Consider the following 26,424-nt stretch of genomic DNA (forward strand, 5'->3'; position numbering starts at 1 on the left):
CTTTGGGAATTAAACGCATGAGCACCGTAGGACTAAGTCTAAGTACTTCTCTTTGCTATGGCAAAACTCAGGCTTAGATCAGGCATAGTGCACAGGAGCTGCCTACACCTGGCCTACACCCAAACACTCTGCCTACTCCACACATGCCACCCCAGAGTTGCAAAATATTACCACCACTTCATCCTTCCTTGAGGATTCCTTCTGAGAAATTGCCTTCACTTTACTCCTCACTAAGCCCTGGAGACCATTGCCATGTATTCCGCTAGACTGCTGACAGTGCCCAAGGCAAGCAGACACTCCTATGCACCTGCACTGAGACAACCTACAGAATTCAGTGCTGAAATGAGGCATACTTGATCCCTCAAGTTACACGTGCTTCTCCTCAATCACAATGACAGCTCTGCTAACCGACCCCAACTGATCCCTCCACCTTTAGCACAGGTACACCCACCACAGTGAAGGCAGCATGGAGATGAATGCTGCAATTCAAATCTGGAACACAATACAAACATTCACACCAGCTCATAATCTTCTTCATGTCTACTTATTATGGCACCACCCTTACTGAACTATTCCCAATAGCTATTGACAGTGCCAGGGGGCACAGTTCAGGTAGCATTGCCAAAGTGGGGTATATTTTAACTTTGTGTTTCCTGGTTTTCAGAGGTTTGAGTGTAGCTGAATTTAACAGTCTGAAGGGGCCTGGAGTCTGGCAATCATAACTGCATTAGCAATGTTTTTGAGCAGTTAATCTGGAGTAACATGAGTGACCTCAATGAATGATTCACACCTGTGTCAGATGGGAATCAGACCTACTGGTCTCATTGGAGTGACTCTGTTGCCAATGAGATAAGAATCTTGCCCATCAGGCACAGGAGCGTGTGGAGCTGATGTCAGCTATCTTAGGAACAGACTCTGGCACACTCACCACTGCTGAATACCACCTTACTCTGAGTAATCACAAGGGACTGAAACTTTGCCCAAGTGGACTACTTGTGTAGTAAAGGTACTACTCAAGATAGGTAAAGGTGGCAGATTCTGGCCCTAGGGAGGACACAATAGACAAGCTGCAAAATCTTGTATCTTGTTTCCCCAGCAGTACTATTGAAATGAACATGGCAGGAGTTAATGTATACAGTACATTTCCCAATACTACTTTATAAAGTGCTTGCTCTGCCTCTTGCAAAAATTCAAAGCTTATATTGATTCTCAATTTAAAGGTATGGCTATTACAATAAAATATTTTGAAATACTTATTCAAAACCCTTTATACTTTAATGTAAACCTATTTATTTAAAAACATGGCATAATTTACCATAATTTTGGTATTATAACAATGTTAGAAGCCAAGTCTTCATATCAAACCATAAAATATTTTTATTGAACATTTTATCCTAGTGAAGTACTAACCTGCCATGCTGAAAATTATTGTTCCTGCTGAGATTAAAGTGGTGCTAAAATGCAAACCAGTGCTAGTTTTGGTTTGTAATAAAACAGCCATGAAAAGACCATTTTTCATTCTTTGGTGGAGCACTGGTAAAAGTGTCAGTGAATGTAATAGAGAACCTATTTCATTTTGCTTTAATCAATTTATACTTTGTTTTAAATATTTCATTATTTTCACTAACTTTTGAATGAATGCATTACTATAGATAAAAACACTGATAAAAAGTGGAACATACTGGCTTTTTAACATTAAAGAACAAATCTCTATGGGAATTTCTACTGCATTCTCCTCAATGTAGTATTTAGACACCTTACAAATATTAATGTACAGTATTAAGCCTCACAACACACCTGTGCATGAAGAAGTGTTACTCACATTCTAGGGCCTGATCCAAAGCACACTGATTTTGGTTACCCATTCAGCCAGCTTTGGATCAGACTCTTCCTGAGGAACAGAGAAGTTAAATGATTTACTTAGGGGCACACAGGAAGTCTTCAACAGAACCCGGAATAGAACCCAGATATCCTGATTCCCAGACTTGTAACCACAAGTTAATCCATTCTCCCTCAGAAAGAAACCCATTCTTTTAAAAGTCCTTGGGTGAAATCCTGCCCCATTGTAGTCAGTGGAGTTTTGTCCTTGTTTTCAGTGTGGCCAGGATTTCACCCCTTGTTTTTAACACATCTAAAATAGGGAGAACAGACATGTTAACAACCCAAATCGATAGGTAAAAACATTAAGTAAAAATTTAGAGAAAACAAAATGGTGAGTAATGAAAATGTCTGCTGGGTCAAAATGCATGAAAATGTTAGGTTTTTTTGAAATATTACCAACCTAATTTTCTCCAGCTGAATCCAATCTGCAGAGTTATTCTTGGTATAGGACACAATGATGCTGGGATCTGTGTAACTAAAGCGACATGAACCTGACCCTGTGAAGAGCAATACAATTAAATGTGTTATAACACAACGGAGCGATACATTATCCTTCAATAACAGCAGCTTCTGACTAAGCCCTTGTCACCATTATCACTTTTCCATATTTTAAATTCTTTGATTGATGAAAAAATGTCCTGTGATCTGTTGCTGAAAATAAAGCATGCTTTGAGTCAGAAATAACGCAGAAATGATAAAGCACAACACTGCAGTGTAATCTGCTGTAAATTTCCCATGGGAACCCAAAATAAATTACTGAACAGCCCCCTTGCAAAAAAAAGTGCATGTGTTATGTTGAAACAAAACCTAAATATTAGAGACTAATTCACGCATCACTTTTTAAGGGGGAACATTAAAAGGCTGCTTTAGACCCAAAGAATAATACATGAAACAAAATATACTAAATGTTAGAAAAATATATGCAAAATTCCTTGAGTTCTCTAAGAGGGAAATGTACTATAACAACTATAAAGAATAAAAATGCTGCAGAATGTCAAGAAAAATTAAAAACCAATCCTAAAAGCAACTTTGTAGTATTGTTATATTAAAAAGAGATTTTTAAGTCTATACAAGGAAAATTAAAATGAGAAATCATAGTGTAAGCTCACTAAAGCTTACAAATAAACTTTTGTCACTGATCTGGGAATCAGAAAGTATTTTACTTTAAAAATATGAATTAATTAAGTCCTATGACACTCCTGCAAGGTAGGTTAATATATTTATTTATTTATGATTTCTCAATGGGCATCTCTAGGAGCTGACACAAAAATAAATATAACAATTTATTACAGGACAATGAAAATAACAAAAACCGAACCCAAAAATTCAACCAACATAATGCAATAAACATCCAGCCAGGTAATCAAATTCAACAAAAACATGTCACCTTCTCCAGAACACAATTATGATGTACAACTTAACTAACTACAATCATTCCCCCCCCACCAAAAAAAACAACAACAACAACAAAGCAAAACGAAAAACCAGATGAATCTTGCTGTGTGCTCTGGAGGCCAAAGTTTTGGCTATTTTGTACCAACAACGCAGAGTAAGTTACAAAAGGGGAGGACCACCTCCTATAAAAAAAGCTTCAGACATCAGCTCCCTCCATTTTAAAGAAAAGGGACTCCCTGTTGAGTGCTTCTTCTGATCACAGCTGCCATAGAATCACATGAAGATAGACATGGTAGGTAGGTAGGAAGATTCCAAACTATTTAAGGCTTTGTAGGTAAGCATGTAGGTGATAATGTACAGATCAGTAAATTGCTGCACAGAGAATGCCAACATTTTCAGACATGGCTGCCTACTTAGGTATCTAAATAAATGGCCTGATTTTAGAAGGTACCAAGCACTCTCATTCAAACAAACAGTAACTCAGGCCACAACTTTACTTTCCCTGCAATTCAGTGGTAGAACTGGGAACATAGAATCCAAAGTATCTTGATTTTCAAATCTGGACTATATCTTAAGACCTAGACCACACTCCGTTCCAGAAGGGACATCAGAGGGTGAAGTCCTAGCTCCACGGACGTCAATGGGAATTTTGCCATCAACTTCCAGGGGGCCAGGATTTCTCCCAGACTCTTTTGAGTCTCTTTGAAATTATCCACTGTATTTCTTTCTCATACCAATATTTTTTTTTTAAATTGTTAAATCATTACTATGAAAACCATAATAATGTTTTAAACCACTACAACTATGTTGAACATGTTCAGCCAGCTTGGTATGGGTACTACTGCAACAAGGCTCAAAATAATTAATGTGGTAGAGCCAAGTTGCCAACCTTGTACTCCAAAATGACTAGAAAGCAATTGTCTGTTGTTTATTTTGACTGACATGACAATTTTCCCCTACTGTTTTAAAAACAAATGAAGTAAAAAAAAATTTAATTTGTACCCATCTGCTGGGATAGTCTGCTTTACTGAATGGGCATCTGTTGTTGGCTCTTACATTTGTACCACTTAGGGGTTCAAAACATTAATCATACTCATTTATTTATTTCAGAGGAATTCAGTTCAAAACCAATGAACTTCAACTAGTTTATAATCACCAAAGCTGACAAGAGGCTGACAGGCCAAACTGCAGTGTTATTGAGTTTGATGTGGTAGAAAAAGAAGGAAGAAGTGCATACATGATAAAAATATCCAGTAAGATAGACCTAAGGAAATGATCTTTGTGTAATTTCAACTATTGTTAAAGTCTGCTTTATGTGTTGGACTTTTAAAAAAACAAAACAAATCAAACTATACCGCTGAAAAAAATGCAAGTGGAAAAGATTCTGTTTCATAAAAATAAATCAAAGTGGGAAGGGTCACTGCAGGAAATGTAGGTTGTCTAACAATTCTGTAAAAATGAAAAATGTTACCTGAGAAACCTGCATATCTCATGTAACTGTCTGATGATATTCAAAAATAACAATTGAATTACTTAATTCCCGAAATAAATGGAAGCACTGGGAAGGGTCTGTGCAAGGCAGATAAGGTGCTTCACTTTTGTGATTGTAAAAAGAGAGCCATAGAGGAGGGGTGATAAGGGAAAGAGAGAGGTTTTTCGGTTCTAATAAACAGGACAGGACAAAGTAAGATTGGGAAAGTCAACAAGACCAGCATATGCAGCAAAGATGTTTTGATGGCCAATAATTATGCTTTCATTAATGTTGAACTTCTTTTTATATACATTCTCTTCTCAAACCCCAAATAAGAAAATCAGATCCTTTATAACCTAAGGGCCCAGTTCTGCAAACCCTTACTCACAAAGGGTACATTTACAGAGCAAAAAAAAAACAGCAACAAAAACCCTGTGGCAGCACATTTCAAGGTATGTCTACATTGCAATAAAACACCTGCAGCTGGCCTGGGTCAGCTGACTCGGGGTCACAGGGCTCAGGCTACCAGGCGATAAAATTGCAGTGTAGCCCTTCAGGTTTGGCTCCAGCCTGAACTCAAACATGAACACTTCAATTGTATAGCCCCACAACCTGAGCCCCGCGACCCCAAGTCAGCTGACCCGGGCCAGCCACGGGTGTTTTATTGCAGTGCAGATATACCTTCAGAGCCCGGGGCCAACTGACTTGGGCATACAGGGCTTGTGCTGTGGCCTAAAAATAGCATTATAGATGTTTGTGCTCAGGCTGGAGCCCCGGCTCTAAAACTGCTACTTATCACCCCTCAGAGCCCAGACTCCAGCTTCAGCCCAAACGTCAACACTGCTATTTTTAGCCCCAGGGAATGTACCCCAGTCAGTTGACCTGGGCTCTGAGACTCATTGCTGCAGGGGTATTTTTGCTGTGTAGATTGTACTGAAAGGTAGGGTGATATTAATCCCTGTGAAGAAGGTCAGCACAAGGCCCAGGCGTTATTGAGCCCTGTTTATTGTTTACTAAATGGTGCATGGACCTTGTGCTCGCCCTCTACACAGAAGTGACTTTCAGCCATAACCCTTGCATATATTAATAATTTGTTGGTATGAATGGGAGCTGAGAGTGCTCAACATCTTGAAGGTTTAGGTCAATAGTTCTCAAACTTTTGTATTGGTGACCCCTTTCACACAGCAAGCTTATGAGTGCGACCCCCCCCCCATAAATTAAAAACAAATTTTTAAATATTTAACAATATTATAAATGCTGGAGGCGAAGCAGGGTTTGGGGGTGGAGGCTGACAGCTCGCAACCCCCCACAAAATACACTCGTGTCCTCCTGAGGGGTCATGACCCCCATTTTGAGAACCCATGGTTTAGGTCCTATTAAATTAACTCTAAAATTTAAAAGTAGATTATCAACCATTACCATACAGGATATCTGAAATACTAGTTATTTGCTATTCTTGGCATAGTCTTGAAGTGCTGACTACTATAGGAACACAATTGCACACAACTGTGTTTATTTAAATATTATGAAAAGTCAATTGATAAAGCAAGCTATTCAGGATTACTGAAGACACTTTTGGAAACCTGTAAGTTTGATATCTGCATTTATTTATCTAGATACAAAAATATATTTTGACTTTGCTTAAACATATATGAGAATTTTTATTCAAGTAATAGAGAAACAGAGATTGACGGCAGAATCTCTGGAGGAAGGGGGAATGAAAATGTCCTTCAGACTGCTTCCAGAGATGGTAATAAACAGTTTGTCAGTTTCAAGTAGAGAAGAAGGGGCAGGATATAACACTATAAATCTTCAGTCCCAGTGCCTTCTATAGTAGAGAATCTAGAGGACTAGGTAAAATCTACTGAATGATGTCATTTGGACTCTGGAAATCGTACAATTTAATTCAAGAATACCCTGTTTTTGTATAAGCCAGGCAAACAGTAATAAACCATATACAGTGGTTGTTTTAAAAAAGCCAACATTAACCAAATTACCACACTACAGGATGTAAGACACCAGTTATTTCCTAATCAAGTATAGTTTTGCAGAATCTCTGATACTATGGTGTGGTTACTGATAGCAAAAACTGACTTTCTAATAGCAAGTATTTTATTTTTCAATTCCAAAGGCTGATACCTTCCTCTGATCAACTGGAAATAATTATCCGTTTGTCCACAAATGAATACTAGCGTCTCTATTCCCCTCACATACACAACCAACCTTTCCCCTAGCCTTTCCTTATACTATATTTTTCTTTCTTTACGACAATGTACTTACCATGTGTCTTTATCCGAAATCCGTAGATTTGTAAAATGCATTAAAAAAACTGCAGTGAAGAGAAACAATCCTCACAGAGATATTTTCAAAATGGTGCAACTATCACTGGCTGCAATGGAGGTCAAGCTTCACGGATAAGTAAAGAAGCCCAGCCCAGATTGAAAATTACCCTTAAGAGTTATAACATAACTTTTTTAAAATTTGCCTTGGTTTATTAAAAAAACAACAAATTTCTGATATCAGGTTTGGTTTTAAGAAGGTCACTGCTTTGTTTTAGGTACTCTTTTTTTTTTAATTTGGCCTTAAAACCATTCCCCAGTCCTGCAAATATGTTTAATAAATTGTTATTGATTGAGGCTGAAGTAGCTCATTCTACAAAAATATTTAAGATTATAATATTAAATTGATTACTGGTAGTGGATAGCTGACACACAGTTTCCATTAAAAACCTCATTTTCACACACACACACACACACACACACACACACACACACACACACACACACACACACACACACACACACACACACACACTTTGAAATGCTCATTTTTGGGCTGCAATTTTCTATGCTCAATTTCTACCCAAAGGTAAATTTCTTGGAAAGAAGGGCTGCTCTAAGCGGAACCCAGTGCCAACAGCACTGTATCTGGATTTTGTATAAATTTGACACACTCCAAAGCAATGGCCTAAGAAGATGTTAATTATTTTTCCCTGCCAGTTATCCCCTGGGGGAGTCAAACAGCTGGAGGTGAAAATCTCACAAAGTTTCACTAAATTAACAATGCTAAATCTGCAACTTCTCAAGAACTTCTAAAATGGCATAACTTACCATCATCTGTGTTTGACTGAGTCACCTTGATAACAATTAATTTAGTGAAACTTTGTGAGCTTTCGAGGGAGAAATAGGCACAGAGCCTATAGAATACCATAAAATCACATACTGAGTGAGAATTTCCACTCGGGTGATGGATTCTTCCTAAAAGTGGGGGATGCCATGAGGCCCTGCCCCCTCCATGGCCCCACCCCATCCTTCCTCTTCTCCCCCAAGGCTCGCCCCGGCAAAGCCAGAAGCTGGAGTTGGGCTGGGGAGCCTGGGCCCCTTCACCCCTGTCTGGGGCAGGGGGGAGAGGGGGCCTGAGAGCAGCCCCCAGCCCATGTCCCTACCATCTGGACCCCTTGCTCAGGGCAGGTGGATGGCCCACAGCTCCCCACAGCTGCCCGCGTGGCTCTTGCCCTGCCCCGGCTTCTGGGCTGGCCTGGGGGCAGGGCTTCAAGGACCAAAAAGCCACAGCCATGTCATGGTAAGAGCTGCCCAGGCAGCTGTGGGAAGCCGCAGACCCTCCATCTGCCCTGGGTGAGAGTCCCTGGGGGAAGGGACACAGCCTGAGGGCTGCTCTTGGGCCCTCCCACCCCAGGCAGGTTGAGGGTCCCTGGCTCCCCACAGTTGCCTGGGCTCCCTGGGATGCTCTTACCCAGGCCGGGCTCCAGCTTCCAGCCTGGGCAGGGCCTTAGGGGGAAGTGGAGGGGCAGGGGGCCAGGCCCGTGTTGAAAAGTGGAGGGTCCAGGCTTGTTCACTTTCAAAAGTGGAAGGGCCATGGCCCTTGGCCCCCCTGTTCCAGCACCCCTGCTTGGAAACACCTACACATTAAAAATAAAATTCCACTCTGTTTTTTGACACACACATATGCACAGAGCCTATAGAATACCATAAAATCACATACCGAGTGAGAATTTCCACTCAATTTACAGACGCACACATGAAATTCAAGTGGAACCTTGGCAGGGTATTAGTTTAGAACAGGGGTTCTCAAACTTCATTACACTGTGACCTCTTTCTGACAACAAAAATTACTACATGACCCCAGGAGGGGGGACCAAAGTCTGAGCCCGCCCAACCCCCACTGCCTTGGGTGGGGGGCCAAAGCCAAAGCCCAAGGACTTCAGCCCCAGGCAGGGGGCCTGTAACCTAAGCCCCACCACCTAGCGCCTAAGCCCTCAGGCTTTGGCCTCAGGCGGTGGGGCTCAGGCTTCGGCTTCAGCCCCAGGCCCCACCAAGTCTAAGCCAAACTACTTTGGGGCCCCGACCAACAGTTTGAGAAGTGCTGGTTTAGGATAAAGAAACCCCAATGTTTATGGATGTTGTACAATTTTAAAACACTTATAACTCTGCCAAATCAAAAATGATTTTTATCAGCCCACTGAAAGGCACCTCTGCCAAATTTCAGTTTTCTACCACATCCTGCTGAGGTGTTAGAACTGTACAAGAGAAAAAAGTGGCAACACTTTTTTATATTGGCAAAAGTGTTTTTTTTTTAACTTTGTTTTTTTAAAATAGCTTAACTGTTTTGTCCTCCCATTTTTGCTGTTTGTTTGTTTGTTAAAGATTCACTCTTAGGCTGAAAACGAGCAAAATTTCAGCCCAAAATGTAAATATTTGACAAAGCATGTGAAAATGGCCCTTTAGAATGGAAACACTTGTGCAACTTTACAATAGGTGTCACTGTGTGCTCCACATATGCTAAAGGTTGGGGCTATCCTGGTGGTCTAATGAGAATGAAACACATTGTCATGTGTGGGATCCACATTTGCATAATGAGCTTTCTCCTGTCCTGTTTCTGGATTGAATGGAAAAGGCTTACTTACTCCAGCACATTTTTAAACTGCAGTTTTCTATAGTATTTCTTTGTAAAATCTACAGCACACTATTCAGAAGTGGAAACTTGTTTTTTAAGTTATATTGACCAAAGCAGTTATGGTCTAATAAAAATGGACAATTTTAATCATACAAAAGTGTTATCTTAATACAATGCAGCAAGCGGGATTAAGTTTAAAGTCTGCCTATAATCCAGCCTTTACTATTTCAAACAACTAATTCCATAATGGCATTTGCTTCTGCTTCCAGACGATCCATTTTAACACAAGGAAGCGATTCAGACTCCGTGCCCTAAAACAGAATGCTAGGATTTGTCCCCGTTTGTTTTTTCTGCTTTTTCCCCTTTTGCTAAATCTCCAACAATTACGGTTTATTTCTCAACAATGGCAGAGAAGCACTGGTGTAAAAGTAATAAATATGGTATTTAGAATAACCAACAAGCCATACAAATAATTTATTACAACTCCATGAAAATGTTTTTCAAATAAGGCATTAACTTTTAACCCTGGTATCTTTTAACTCTAGGTATCTGAGCAAGCGTCCCTTGTATAATTCAGCAAAATCAATAAACAACATCTAACATTTCCATTTATGTTATGTGAAGTGTGTCAAATGATGTTACTTACCCATCTTATCTTTCACATTAGATGTAATTTACAACCTATATATTTCCACTAAAGACTTTTCTGGCAAAAAGGTGAGTTTCCCAAATTCCCTTCAGCAGGGGTCTGTTTTTCATTTTAGCTACAGTGAACATTGTATAGTGACTGTTTGGCAACATATCTGAAACAAATAGCTTGTCTGAGTCCAGTTGCATATGGACGTGTCCAATGTCCACATAAAACCACCATAATTGTCATCCTTTGTTGACGGTCTAAAAAGTGAACAAAACCAAATGGAGAGAGAGAGAGACTGAATAATCTAAGCACTGAGGGCAGCTCCTCCAGGTCAAAGCTGGACAGTGTGTGGAAGTTAACCCTCTGAATAACTGGTCTATCCATGACTAGTAGATAAATAGATAATTTCAGTGCAGTACAGTCAATATGATACCTGTCACCAGAATTATATTACACAAACAAACCATAAAGAATAACCACAAAAAAAATCTACAAATTGCTACAAATAAGGGCCAAATTCACTCATCAGAGGCCAACTGGTTGAGCTAGATGCTATGGGGATGCAGAATGGGAAAGAGGAGGAATCCTTTTCCCACACAGCTGCTCCATGGAACCACTCTAGATGCTACTCCTTCTTAGTGGCTGGAGAAATTTTCACAGCCCCCAGATCATCCTTTCCTCTAAAGAAATACATGGAGCAAGTTCTTTCAGCAGAGGTGAGTGAAAAAGCTAATTATTATAGCAGCACTGATGATGCAACAAAATGAAATGGTTACTTCCTGCAACTGTTGTTCTTTGAGATGTGATGCAGATGTTTATTCCACTTCGGTGTGTGTGTGTCCAGTGTGCCGAAGTCAGATAATTTTACCTTGCAGTACCTGTAAGAGGGGCAGTGCTCATGTCTTGTGGTGGTAGCTCCTTCCCTGGTTACATGAGGTGGCACCGCCCCGACACCCCTAAGTTCCTTCGCACCAAATGCCCATGAGATGAGACTCCGATACAGAGGGGACAGAAGGGTGGGTCATGGAATACACATCTGCATCACATCTGGGAAAACCACAGTTACTGGAAGTAACTATTTCTTCTTCTTTGAATAGATGCAGATGTGTATTCCACTCAGGTGACTCACAAGCCGTACCCCTCCCAGGAGGCAGGACTCAGAACAAGGATTGCAGTACCGCCCTTCCAAAACTTGCATCCATCCTGGAAGATGCGGTGGTGGCATAAGGGTTCATAAATACACGTATGGATGACCATGTAGCAGTCCTACAAATGTCCAATATGGAAATATCACTGAGGAATGCTATTGACATTGTTTGTGCTCTCATCAAATGAGCTTGCATTTGCTAAGGGGGCGTAGCTAGTTATTCGCTAAGGGGGCGTTGCTAAGCTATATCATCAGGATGTTATCTATTTAGAGATGGTCTGCCAAGAGACCGCTTGCCCCTTCATGTGATCTGCATATGACACAAACAGGCGAGGTGATACATGAAACAGTTTAGTCCTATCCAGGTAGAAGGCTAATGTATGGAGACGGTGTTCTCCCGGAGACGAGCTTATGATAGAAAATGGGTAAGTATACTTCCTGGTTCAAATGAAAGTGAGAGCACTTTAGACAAAAAAATTGGGTATGGTCATAAAGTCACCTTGTCTTCGGAGAATTGTGTGTAAGGACGCCTTGCCATCAGAATCTGCAACTCACACACTCCTTGTGGATGTAATCGCGATCAGGAACGCACTTTTCTGACACAAGAGTGGAAAGGGACAAGATGCTAGGGCTTGAATGGAGGACCCATCAGCTCTGCTAGGACTGTGTCACAGTCCCACAGAGGAACTGGCTCTCGGACTGGGGGATGTAGGCAAAGAAGCCCTTTTAAGAACCTTGCTACTATGGGATTGGAGACGACTGATCTTCCTTGGATGGGGGGATGAAATGCCAATCTCACTGCCAGATGCACTTTCAGTGAACTAGGCACAAGTGGCAACACACAAGAAGGTCAGAAAGCCAGACCAGGGCAATGAGGATGAGCTTTGCCCGATCCCCCTTCAGATTGAAGATGACCTATGGAATGATTGGGATTGGGGAAGGTATAGAAGAGAGCTGCTTGCCAGCTGAGATAGAAGGCATTGGACCTGGCACCTGGATTAGGGCCCCTGCAAGAGCAGAACAGATGACATTTTTGGCAAACATTCTCGAGGAGTGTCCAACACTAAGGAGGACCAGTGGAGGAAGATGGAGCAATTTGTCCAAGGAGCAAAGAGTCAGATGGTAAACTCTCCTGAGCCACAAGGGGGCAAAGGCACCATCTTGCAAACTGAACCACCTATGTGCAAGCAGAGATGTGGCCCAAGAGCCCCTGGCACATCTGAACTGTTGTGGAAGGCTGAGACTGCAGACTGAGGAAAAAGAGGCAAATCACCTGAAAATGGTCAGTCAGCAAAAACACTCTCGAACTCGTAGAGTCTGTTAGGGCCCCTAATGAACTCTATTTTTTCGAGTGGGAACCAAAGTAGACTTCCCGATGTTTAGGATAAGACACAGACGATGAAGCAAGCACAGTGTAGTGCTGATGTGAGAAAGAGCTTCCTCTCTAAATCTGCCCCTCAGTTACCAGTGGTCCAGATATGGCAAGATGTGGTTTCCTTTCTTTCTGAGATATGCCATGATGATGGCCATGCATTTGGTAAAAACCTGAGGGGCAGAAAAGAGGCCGAAGGGAAGCACCATATACTGGAAATGGCGCTCTGCCTTGACAAATCAAAGGAATTTTCTGTGGCTCGGCAAAATCACCACATGAATGTAGGTGTCCTAAAGGTCCATGACATCAAATCAGCTGTTCTGAGACAACATCGGGAGAATAGTCAATAGGGTGACCATGCAGAACCTCATATACCTGATATATTTGTTGAAGCTGCGAAGGTCGAGATTGGGTCTTATCCCTCTTTTGGATTTGGGTACCAGAAAGTACTTGAAAAAGCAAAGCCTGACCCTGGTGATCTGGCAGAACCTTCTTCACCAATCCCAGTGCCAGCAGAGAGCAAACCTGCTTGAGGAGCAGAATCTCATAAGACAGCTTCCTGAAGATGGATGAGGAGGGAGGGTGGGGAATAGGGTTGGAGAAGAACTGAATGGCATAGCCCCGTCTGATCGTGCTTAGGACCCAGCTGTCAGTTGTGATCGAGCCCCAAGCATTGTGAAAGCAGACCAGCCTGTCCCCAAATGGAGGGGATGAGAGAGAAAGTGAGAACTGGAACACTGCTCTGGACCAAGAAGTCAAAATGGAAGCTTGGGGAGTTCCAGAGGATGACATGTGGACTGTCCGAACCCTGAATCAGACTGCTTCCTTGTGTGATGGGATCTATGGCCCTTTCCTGCTATCTTGAGGGAGAGAAAGGCTGCCCAAACATGTGCTGTAGACAATACTGCAGATGCTTTTGCTGTTGAAAGCCAAATTGGTGTCTCTACACTGCTAGTGTATACACCCACAAGGATCGAAGGGTAGCTCTACAGTCCTTGAAGGAGTGCAGAGTCTCATCGGTTTTATCCAAGAACAGTGCCTGCCATCAAAGGGTGAATCCTCAATGGCTGCTGGATAACGGGGGCAATGCCTGAATTCTGCAGCCAAGAAGACCTCCTCATGGTCACTGCAGAGACCATCACTCTGGCTGATGTATCCATGACATCCAGCGCGGACTGCAACGCTGTCTTAGTCACCAAGCAGTCTTTGGTCATGAACATCCGAAATTGCTCCCTTGATGCCTTGAACATAGCTGTCCAGTTGACAAAGTCATACTTGTAGGTGTTCTCCAGCAGGAACTCAGCTTGAATATCCATATGCCGCAACAGATCCTGGTATGCCTTGAAATCCTCTGGTACCAAAGGGGAGGAAGTGCCTGGCAGATCTGGAAGGGATCTGGAGGCTCCTCGAGGAGAAGCATCACTGGTACCTGGACCTGTGGTGGATTGACAGTCAGCACCACAGACCTGGCCAGCAATCTTGACTTTGAGTGGGATGGGGAGTGGGACCTTCATGACTGAGGAATGTCCCATGGGGGCCACTGGTCTGGATAGGGCATTGGTGGCCAGTAGGCGCCAGGCCAGGGGCAAAACGAGCACTAAACCTTGTACCCATAGCGCTGCATGAACGGCCCTCACTCAGGTGATGGGGAGCGGGAAGAGGAAGATTCCGACTCAGACACCGAGGGGTCCCGGCCTTTGGGAGATAGTGGTCTGTCCAGCCCAGAGGGTGCACCCAGCCAGTCCTACTTGTTCATAGCCCTAAATGACAAAGGGGCTGGCACCAGAGGTGGAAACGGTACTGCTGGCACCAAGTATATCTCCTTTGTTTCAGGTGCCAGGAGTGGTGTTGACCCTGAAATCAGCATCGGTAACAAAGTAACCGAAGGTTCCAAAGTGGAAGTTGGTCACTGCCGCCATGGCAACATTGCAGCGCTGGTAATAGGGGTACCAAAGTTCCTGGTGCCAAGGAGGTCCCCTGTGCACTGGCCCCATTTCCATTGAATGTGAATGAAAGGGAATCATTGGGGTGTGGCGCCGACAGACCCGACAGGTTCAGGATCCCAGCCAGCCAGTGTGGCTACAAAGGACACAGCCCTGGCAAAGTCCTGGACCAAGGGAGAGGTCAGGACAGGGAAGCAGAGGAGGTCTGTTGCTGCTTGATATGCTGCTGGCATGGAAGCAGCCAGTGCCGGCATCTCCCTTGTCAGTACCAGACTCAACTGACACCCCAGGGTCAGAACTGGAGTCAGTGGTACGGGGTCTCTGACATCCCTGAACAGTCCTGGAGAGCAGTTGACAAGACCTGCTCCATCCCGTGCATCAGCATTCATCACATGCTTATCCACACTTCTTCTTGGGGAAGAAGACGAGTCCCAACAGCCTTGGTCCATCTTATAAGATCTCTTCCTTGGTGCACTCAGTGGGGAATGATTCATCTGTCTCTTTGGAGAGATGCCAGCACCAGGACACGAAGCAGCAGCACTCTCCATGCTGATCTTCGATCTGACAAGGGCCTTGGTGCCGAAGCAGGCCATGTGGCCTGTTTGACCAGGTGCTGCTTCATACGAAGATCCCTCACCATTTGCATCTGTTTCATGATGAACTGCAAATCGAACACCGATCCTTGATGCGGGCTTCTAGACACAGCAAGCACCGCATGTGGGGATCATTGTTTGGGATCGCCCTCCCAAATGACTGACAATGTTTAAATCCTGGTGAGGGCATCAGTAGGGAAACTTAAACAATAACTAACTAACACTATATGCATCCGAAGAAGTGGGCTGTAGCCCACAAAAATTTATGCTCTAATAAATTTGTTAGTCTCTAAGGTGCCACAAGTACTCCTGTTCTTTTAACTAACACTATGTCTGACTATATTAGTGGTACTAATTAGCTATATACAATTAGAGAACAAAATCACTAGTGGAATGTGTGGTAAAAGCCATGCAGAGCTCTGATTCCAGCCACCAGCAGTAAGAAGGAGCTGAGGAGGGTTCGGGGTGGCAGCGCCCCCTTTAGCCATGGGAGTGGTTATGGTCACAAGGTGCAAGGCGGCCCTCTACGGGAACTGCTAGGCAAAATTATCCAACTCCAGTGCGCTGGGTGTGCACACACCTAAGTAGAATCCGTGGCTGCATCTACTCGAAAAAGAACATTCAGCTTGTGTCGCTCTCTTTAAGATCACATTTGTCCATTATGATCTCTTATGTACTGAAGTTAATAGAAGAGCCAAGTATAAAAACTTTGCATATAAGGCCTCATCCTTAGGGTGCATTTGAGGATTTTGTTTAAAAAAAAAACCAAAATCATTTGGATAGTGTAAATTTATGACAATGCAAAAAAAGTGTTCCTATCACTTATATATAACAAGTTATGCTTTAAAATACAATTCTGCAGGACTCATCATGGTAATAAAACAAATTGCCACTGTAAAAATGAAATAATAAATAAAAGTCAAGTGAGTTGCCTGGCTTTACTACAGATATTAGACAAGCTCAGTGCATTCTCTCCTGAGAAATGTCAGATGGATTCTTGGTATGTGGACTTGCTGAGCAAGAAGGGTCCTCACATTGACCCTATCAACCTTAATGGTTCAGGAAGAGTAAGAAAGACTATTAGGTCAATGATTCATTAACTCAACATCTCTGACCATTAACTCAACATCTCTGACACGAGAGCCTTTTGGAGTCATTAAAGTCTATCATGTCAGGGATCCACATACAAATTAATGATTCCTACCTACGTGCTAATCGAAGGCATATTAAAATTGCCCTCTACACATACTTATGCAGTAGGACTGTAAAACAAACAAGCATTGTGGAAGATTGAATAAATGTACATAGCATAATAGAGGAGATTTCATTACATGTAGTTTATATATATGTATACACATACACACACACCCCTTTTTCTTTTCAAAAAAGTGCTTCTATAAAAATAAAAGCCGTCAAGCTCAAAATAATTATATTACTATATTTAAGAAAAGTCAAGGGTCTTATAACCTTACAAAAGTCAGGAAATTCAAAGTGAAGGCTGAGATGATTTTGCCTTGACTCATTTCATTAGAGAAAAGAAAAAGTCACAACAATGGGAGGTAAAAATTGAATGATCAAACAAACTGCTCGCTTAATTTTTTTGCAGTCACACTTTATATATATATATATAACATGTAAAGTGTGTCCTTTTACATTTTATTTTAATCCTGCATCCTGAAACTTTTTTGAGGGGAGAGGACATTCAGGTGAGTGGCAATAGGAAGAAAGCAGAGGGAGTTCCTAAGTGGGGAAGGACCAGTGGCAGCTGAAAAAACAAGGAGCAGGGTCCTGTCCGTATGACAGTTTCAACGGAGTTTGATAGAAATTGATAACTTTTCTTTAGCTTTTTTTTTTTTTTCAAGCAATCCTCTTGAATTTAATAGATAATTTTATTCATGCCAGAGAATTATACAGAGAGGCTAAAATATCAGTAGAATAAATTTAATAAATAGAGAATGATAATAGGGGTTTATAGAGTAATTTCTATAAAAACTATTACATTTCTGTAGAACACTACAGGTTTCATTGCTATTTAATTCCATAAGACTTTTCAATAAGGGTGATCATCTGAGGGACGTTTGGGCAGGAAAAGCTGGAACAACATAGGGAGCAACAGCAGCATGTGATAAGAGCAGTTGAATAAGGTGGGATAGGGAGAAGCAGTAGAGAACAAGGAAGGCAGATAGGGAAAGAAGTAGCAGTAGTAAAAAGGTCATTTTCCAACCTATGATTAGAAACAAGGAGTTCCTGGCTCCAGACTAGCATGCAGACACTACACCACACATCTCTTATATAATCTGTGCCAATGGTTTTTCACACCAGTGACAAGGGCCAAAAAGCCTCATGAGAACATTCCCAAGGGCATAAGTACCTAGTCACTATAAGAAATAGAAAAATATTAAGAACATTTAGAAGTACCATGAAAGGCACAATTATACTATGAAAAAATTGTAGGTGGCAAAAGTCAATTGCATTTCCTTAGCTATCCAGACAGAACTTTCACATGTGCTTCCATCCACATACCTAGACTCTTGCAGGACATTAATAAGTATATAAATAAATAATTGTATCTATTCAGATTGATTTTATTTATTTATTTTAATTGAGTAATTTATATAATCCAAAAAAGAAAATAGAGCCAAGTAGGCTCAAATGAACACTTATATGTAAAAATTATAAAACTCAAACCAGGTATTAAACAATTACACTAAACAAATTAAACTCTAACTGGATGAATGCATATTCAGTTGTACTGCACACTGCAAATTCAGTGGCCTCCGTGTTTTAATTTTCATCTTCCTCTTCCTTGGCTACCTATCCCTTCCTCACTTTCTTTAAACTGTGTATTAAGGAAGTGGTGGACTTTCTCTGGACAGTAAAACATAAGCCCTTCCAATGCCCCCCACACTACAGACACAGTTTTGCCTGGCAGATTAAAACAAAACTCAAGCCTCCTCTCCCAAATTGTTGTTTCACTGTTGTACTATTTTTCTTTTTTTTTTTTTTTTTTAGCAGGGCAAACAGCAACACAGCTGATAAAAACCAACAGGACTGTTTTGAAACAGCACCTGACAACATAGGTTACATGAAAACAGATTATCTTTGTGATCATTTTCCATTCGTATTTATCAGAAATGTTGCACAGTAGGCAGAACAGTGAGCAGCTCAGAGGCTTCATTTGCAGGTGTTCATGCAATTTGTCTTTCTGGTTAAACTTCACATGAGTTGGCACCTTTTGAGTTTCACTTCTGTTTTTCTTTTGAATTAAATCAAAACAAATTTAACTCAGACAAAATGGCCATGCTTCTACGGGAAACCATAGATCAGCCCAAGTAATTTAGGTTAGAACTGGGATAATGACAGAGGATCTGCTTAATCACATAGAAACATAAGCATAGAAACTCAAGATGAAACAAAATTATTATATTAGAATCCTGCCTTCAGCAAACATTTCCTATTTAGCCAGTATTTGACCTGTTGGTTGCCTACAGTCATGTTAGTCACATAACAAATTAGAGGTGTTCAAAAGTTTTGTATAAGCAAAAGTGAAGAAAGTGTAGTTTGTACTTTCCAAGCTACCTACCCATCTTTAAAATAACTAGCTGTACAACAGATGGTCCAGCATTAATAATAAGTTATAAGAGTAAGATTGGGTAACTGATTTTTTCAAAATAAAGTTTTTATGTTAAGTATTTTCATATTGAGATTTACATGTAGTTGGTCAGTTCCAGTAGCATCCATCTCCAGTACAGGGTGGGGGGATGTGTGTGTGTTTGGACTCACCACAGAGTCTTATGCTATTGCTTTATACTTGTCTCATGAACACCACAGAGAAAAAGAAAATTAAACAGTCTGCTAATGCTTAATGCACTGTTACAGGATGCAAAACACACATTCAGTGAAGCTTTGGAGTACACACCTTTCAAAAAGAACATACACACAGCAATCTGCAACCATCAGTAGTGAAGCGATGCCTGTCCACAAAACTCATGCCTCAGGGCTGCTCCACCTCGAGACTTTCCTCTCATCACTCTTCCTTCTTACAGCTATCTTATAGGCCTCTGTGTATGCTCAGTTCAGTCATCAGTCTATCATTAATATGAGTCACCTTCCTCATATTGGCCTATGGGGATGGCAGATCATGTTCTGTGGCAGTTCAGAGATGTAGCTAAGGGGGAAGTCTGAGTTTGTGAGTGAGATGCAGAGAATACTTCAGCTAATGAATCACGCTAATGCTTTATGGCAGCGGGGTTTGGAAGCTCGTGTGTGATTCTCCATGGCCCCAAACTGTGGAATTAGAAATTCTGGTTTGAGAGAGCCCAAAGGTATTACTTTAAATATCTTAATTAAGAGCAATCCCACTGCACATTAAAGTAAATGTTAGAATTTGTCTTTCATGTATCAGGAACAGAAGCATTTGGTCTTAGAGAAATGCAGTCAAGGATGATGAGGAAATCTGAAGTAAATGCTTGGGCAGATAGTGGGCTAATGTAAACACCATCCCAACATTTAGATCAAAACCAACACTAATGGTTCTGAACAGTTCAAACACAACTCAGCACAGCAGGCAAATCGTTCACATTTGAAAAGGCTGTAAACCCTGGGAGGATGTCACAGGGGCTGTATATCAATAAGTGCATGTCTTACTAAGTAACTCTTCAAAGTAATTATTCACTGTCTCAATAAGAAGGTAATACAAACCTTCTGCAGTTTGACACTGTTGCCTTTAAAAGAACTCATGGCTATTGAATATGTGGCACTTTAGGGACACTAGTTAGAAGCTCGGTTAATGAAAATGTCACTGGGAAATTATCCTTCCTGTACACATGATTTAAGAAGCTTTGGGATTTATGATGAATTCTGGGCCATTTTGTGCTTAATTCATTTGTCATTATCCGTTTCTCTAACTCAAATTATTATAACCCACCAGATTAACACCTGGTGGTTGGCAGTGGAAGAGGACTGGTTAAAAGACTACACTTAATTGTTGCTTAGGGGTTTGAATGTACACTGTAGAACTAATCTAATATAACAAGCTTTAGGATCCCTTTTACTCCTGGGGGAATTCTGCGCCACTGCAGAACAAGAAGCAATGGTCTCAAGTTGCAGTGGGGGGAGGTCTAGGTTGGATATTAGGAAACACTATTTCACTAGGAGGGTGGTGAAGCACTGGAATGGGTTACCTAGAGAGGTGGTGGAATCTCCATCCTTAGAGGTTTTTAAGGCCCAGCTTCACAAAGCCCTGGCTGGGGTGATTTACTTGGTGTTGGTCCTGCTTTGAGCAGGGGATTGGACTAGATGACCTCCTGAGGTCTCTTCCAACCCTAATATTCTATGATTCTATGATTCTACTGTGCAATGCAGAATTTATGCTGAATTAATGTTCTGCGCAGACTTCCATATTTTCCCCGCAGAATTGGGGCTGGAGAGCTGCTGGTGGCCGTTAGGGGACCTGGACTCTGCGGAGCCCAGATCTTCAGCTCGCAGTGAGTGGAGTACCCAGCCTGGCAAGGTTGGAGGCCCTGCACACTCTGGCTGCCTGGCTTGATCCTCACACTCCTGAGAACGGGAGAGGGCCCGGGAGACCAGGCTCTGGCAAAGGGTGAGGAAGGGCAGGGCCTCACCACACCGCATCCCTCAGCAGAACAGTAAAGAAGCTGGAGGGACTAAAGGCTCTGGGGGGGTGCAGGTATCTGAGCCGGGGGATTCACCCAAGCTGGGCTCTGTGGGGAGGGGATTATGGGTGCCTGGGCTCTGGAGGGTCCCACACAGTCTCCTCAGGCACTCCCCAACTAAAACTGGTTTGATGTAGGGGTTTCTTTAACTCTGTACTCCAGGGGGAATCTTTTTTGTTGTTGTCTGTATTGTTAACATATTTGTTGACAAGTATTTTGAACTATTTTGCATTTCTAATATGAAAACATACAGGGCCAGTTAATCTCATTGAGCCCTCTAGGTAAAGTGCCTTCTTCCTTCTCTCCATCTACATCCCCCTGCAATTTATAAATTTCTCTTTACAGACTTTTCCCACCTGTATTATTATTTATTTCATAGTTCCCAACAGTATACTAGATGCTTCACAGAAGACATTATCCTTATCCCCAAAAGCATACAACCTAAAGCCTCAATCCTGCAATTGATAGTGTGTGATCAGACTGCTATGTTCATTTTTTTTTTTAAAAGTAATTCTCCTAGATGAGTCTCCCAGTGGGGTTTTGATTAAACTATGAAAACTTCTCATGGCAAGAAGAACAACCAGTTGGAGAAGAAAACATCTAGTATTTCCGGTTGCAAACCAAACTCCATTGACCTCAACGGTAGTCTGCACAGTGCACAGGCATACCCACCTCTTATCAGTTATAGGATCAAAGCCTAAAATTGCAGATATGAAACAATGGGTGAGGGTGATAGATACCAGAAGGGATGGGATGAGGCAGGATTAGGGATATAGCCATATGATTACACAGTCGCTCAGCTTATGCATGTGCACATCTGACTGGTTTTGTAAAAACAATAGTTTAAAATAAAATACCCCCCACCCCCGAATAGTAATAGTGACTCCCTCACTAGAGATTAACTACAGTACAATTACTTGTATAGTGGTAAGTAATTATGAGATAAAATAAAAACCCAAATGAACAATTTAAAATAATATAAAAATTAATCTTACTGACAGGTAGTTTAGAGCCCATTGGAATTTGGTCTTAGAACTGTTTTAAATCCAAATCACTTGAGGTACATCATTCTAACTCATAGTTCTCATTTCCAGGAGCTATTTCCACAGTTTAATCACAACCCTGCTGATGTACACTCAGCTAGGAGAATTAGTTTTTTTAGAATGGGAATATAATTTGGAAATACATTTCTAGGAGTCCACAGAAGAAACAGTCAACATTCCTTGCCTGTTTATTCTTACTGAATTATCTTCACCATAAGAACATTTTCTCTCCACATTTTGTAATGAATCATGCCTTAAGAAATTAAGTTTCTTCCAAATCAGTCTCACAGCACAAAACACTGCTGCCTATACTCTACAGTGCCAAACTGTAGTCATTTATAATAGGTAGTATATTATTGACACAACAGCATTAATAGTAGCAAAAACTTCCTTTTGGCACTAAATGAAGCAGATATGATTTGAAGACACATTGAGTTTTAATATATTGAGAGAGAGGGATCCATTTTTACTTAGTCATTTTTTCTTAACCCATTTTAAAGAATGGGCAATCATTGTCATAATGCTAGGGTGATCATATTTTCCCAAAGGGAAATGGGACACCGCACAGGGCTGGCCTGAGGTCCCACCATCCCCCAGCCTTCCCTGCCATCCATTTGTGTGGGGCCGGCCTGAGGCTCCCCTCTCACTCCCCCCACATGCAGGTCCGGCCGGAGCCCCCCTGCCACCCGCCCACCCACAGGGGTGGCCCGAACACCCTGCCGCCTCCCTGCGCGCAGGCCAGTCCGAACTCCCCTACTGCCCACGGACAGTCCAAGCCCCCCTGCCACCAGCCTGAGGCCCCCCTCTCCTCCGCGCACATGGGGCTGGCCCAAGACTCCCTGCCAACCACCTGCGCAGGGCTGGCCAGACCCGAGCCACTTGCCTGATCCCTCCACCCCATGCAGGGCTGGTGTTGCCGCTCGCCCTCCTTCCCCCCCGCACATTCCTCCATGCCCAGCTAGGGGTCGCACTCCACTTTTTTGGCAAAACTGCATTTGTCCAGTTTGCTCTTGCCAACTGGTGGATAGGACAGGGCTTAAAAAAGGGACTGTCCCAGCCAAAACGTGACATACGGTCACCCTACACAATGCTGACTATCTACTAGATAATGAAATAAGCATGAAAGGATAAACCAATAATTATATAAGGTTAGACAAACTGCTAAAACTGTTTCTTTCCATATTTTGGTTAGCAGCTCTAAATATCGGGGGTCAAGAAATGTTGCAATTTTTTAAGATTGATTTAATCCCTCATGGCAGATGGAAATGCTGGCCAAAAATGTAAATTTAAAAATTTAGTGTTTCCCGTTTTAACAATGACCTTTTAATACTTTTTAAAGTAAAATTGCTATATAAACTTACCGATGGAAAATTGAAGGACAGAAGCAGTGGTTGTGTTAAGGCTAGTGGTGGTCTAGAGGAGGAAAAACATGAAAAATAGAAGAAGCATTGCATTAAACCAGCAAAACAATATATTTATAACCTTTTAAAAAATATGGGAGTCCTGTGGATGCCCAGATCTCCCATGTATAAATCATTCATTTCTAAACCTTTCAGATTGACAGATCATGGACATTTCTATTACGTCATTCGGATTCTTGGTATCACATCATATGTCACAATGAGAAACTCTTTGTTTGTGGCAGTACAAATTTTCTATCGCTCCAGTAAATTTTTCCATGTATTAGTGCTTGATCAGTGATCAGAAAGATTTTAAAAAATGAATTCATAACTTCAATGGGACTCTGCATAGGCTCAAGGATATGCACTAGCAGATCCTAATGTAGAACCAGGGCCTAAAATTGTAAAATGGAATAATAAAATCTAAGTGCTTATCCGCTAAATTCAAAATTTCACATATATAGCATAACATAAAGCAACTAGGTTTTGTACTTATAGCTAAATACTGTTATGATATGAAGTGTATATAATCAGGGATTGAAGTGGGAAGAATAAGTTCAGAAACTTTACTCATCCCTCACTCAACATGCCCCTCCTCTGATGGCTCCCACACAAAACCTCATCAGTCCATGTTGGGAAGGTTTTCTTGAAAGCTATTAAGAGCTAAAAACTTTAATATTTGCTGAAAGTGGTAGTATCACCCAAGAAGTACCAGAATGAAGTTCCAGTCCTTTCTGGCTCATTTTGAATCCTATAATTGCTTAAAAAAGCTCCTTGACTGGAACACTGGGGAGGGGGGAAAAAGAGCTAAATTAGCATTGTGATTGTTTACAGAGATCAAAGTGTAACAAGATGAAAGTTAACCTCAATCCTGTTTTTCATGGGAGGGCAATGACTCTGTGCAGTGTCATGTTCACATAATTTATTATTTGATTATAACTGTTTATTGTTTGTATTACCACAGTGCTTGGGAGCCGTAGTCATGGACAGAACCCCATTGTGCTAGGCTCTGTACAAACACAGAACAAAAAAAAGATGGTCCATGTGCATCATAAAAAACTCAAGGACCAAGACTCTTCCATCAAATTCACAGCAATTGATATTCCACAACAAAGCAGTGTGTGCCATGTGACAAGAAACTCTTTTCATATGAGTGGGGATTGGGGAAATCAAATAAGCGGCGTGAACAAAGGAAGAGAAGAAATCAACAATGGGAATAAGAATGGCAGTTTATAAACACATTTACTGAAAAAGTCAAGTGCACAAATAAAAGCCAGCTTTGCTGAGCAATCTGAATTTGTGTCACCATCACTTAAGTGGCCTTGGCAGTATTACAAAGATAGTTTTAGTTTGTAATGATGAACAATGCAATTTCTGTACAATTTACCTGAGGCATGAGGTGTACACATGATCTCTTTCATTATCAGGCATTATCAGGCATACCTGCCTTCTTTTATTAACTAATATTTCTTCAAAAATATATAAGATAAATCCTATTTCTCATTTATGTCCGAGTTTCCACATTTCCCGCTGACAGCATATTAGGGTAAAGATGCAGAACAGAAGCTTGTTCTAAATTTAGAGGCTTTTTGATTCTTTTTCAGGACTTCAGTGCCACAGAACAACTGGCAGTGCTTAGTGATATGCATTGGTATTTCTGTCTTTTGGGAATTTCAGTAGATTTCCTCATCTTGGCAAGTGGATATCCCAAGAGTGCACTCTGCCCTATCACATCAGAACTTGCAACAACGCCAGCAGCTGAGAATGGAGACAACAGATTTAGAGGTATTAAAGGTGAAGAAAGAATGTCCTGAGGGATTTCTCTCCAGATACCTTGAAACCAAAACAAATCCTACTGCCTCTTTGTTGATGAATTCCACAACATATTTTTTTTTAAGCTCTAAAGCAGGGGTGACCAAATTACAGCCTGCAGCCCACATCCAGCCTGTGGGACCGTCCTGCCCGGCCTGTGAGCTCCCGGCCGGAGAGGCTAGCCCCCAGCCTCTCCCCCGCAGCTACGCCGCTGCGCAGGCAGTGCTCTGAGTGGCGGGATTGCGTGCTCCTGCCGAGCAGCGCGGCAGTGTGTCTGGCTCCGGCTGGGCGGCGTGGCTGCCAGACATGCTGCTCTGAGTGGCATGATAAGGGGGCCGGAGCGAGGGGGTTGGATAAGGGGTGGGGGGGAGGGTCCTGGGGGGCAGTCAGGGGACAGGGGCGGTTGGATGGGGCAGAGGTTCTGGGGGCGGTCAAGCGTGGGAATCCCGGGGGGGCCTGTCAGGGGGCAGGGGTGTGGATAGGGGTCAGGGGATGGGGAACAGGGGGGGTTGGATAGGCGTGGGGTCCTGGGGGCCTGTCAAGGGGCGGGGGTGTGGGTAGGGGTCAGCGCAGTCAGGGGACTGGGAGCAGGGGTTTGGATGGGGGTGGGGTCCCAGGGGTGGTTAGGCGAGGGTGGTCCCGCGAGGGGGCGGTTAGAGGACAAGGAGCAGGGGGGACTGGATGGGTCAGGGATTCTGAGGGGGGCAGTCAGGGGGCGGGAAGTGGGAGGGGTCGGATAGGGGGTAGGGGCCAGGCTGTTTGGGGAGGCACAACCTTCCCTACCTGGCCCTCCATACAGTTTTGCAACCCCAATGTGGCCCTCAGGCCAAAAAGTTTGCTCACCCCTGTTCTAAAGAGTTGAGGGTTTTAAAAGTTTGATTTGGACATCTATACCGGACAAATAACAGGAGTCTGATTTGATATGGAAGATAGATAGGTCAGTGTTTTTGGTACAGATTTGGCCACACAACTTATCTGTACTTGAGACCATCTGCCACCTGAAATGCAATTAATGTTAGTATCAAAGAAGATCACATGTTAAGACTGCCCAAACAGGGAAGTGCTACAGCAGTGATTAGAAGGATGGTTCCAGGGAGACTTAGAAACAACGAAGATTGATGTTTGAGAACTGGCTTTTGAA

General features: G+C 42.3%; 1 protein-coding gene across 1 annotated transcript in view; it reads right to left on the bottom strand.

The window, feature by feature from the left end:
* Window positions 1–26,424, bottom strand: part of RELN (reelin) — a 430,874-nt gene that overhangs the window by 207,506 nt on the left and 196,944 nt on the right. The window contains exons 8-9 of the mRNA XM_026648676.2: window positions 23,433–23,484; window positions 2,282–2,378 (exon numbers count right to left, since the gene is read on the bottom strand). Of these exons, the coding sequence (XP_026504461.1) occupies window positions 2,282–2,378; window positions 23,433–23,484 (149 nt within the window). The remainder of the gene's footprint in view (window positions 1–2,281; window positions 2,379–23,432; window positions 23,485–26,424) is intronic.

The sequence above is a fragment of the Terrapene carolina genome, unplaced genomic scaffold, assembly GCF_002925995.2.
Source record: "Terrapene carolina triunguis isolate 2854851 unplaced genomic scaffold, T_m_triunguis-2.0 Scaffold68, whole genome shotgun sequence".
Lineage (NCBI taxonomy): Eukaryota > Metazoa > Chordata > Testudines > Emydidae > Terrapene > Terrapene triunguis.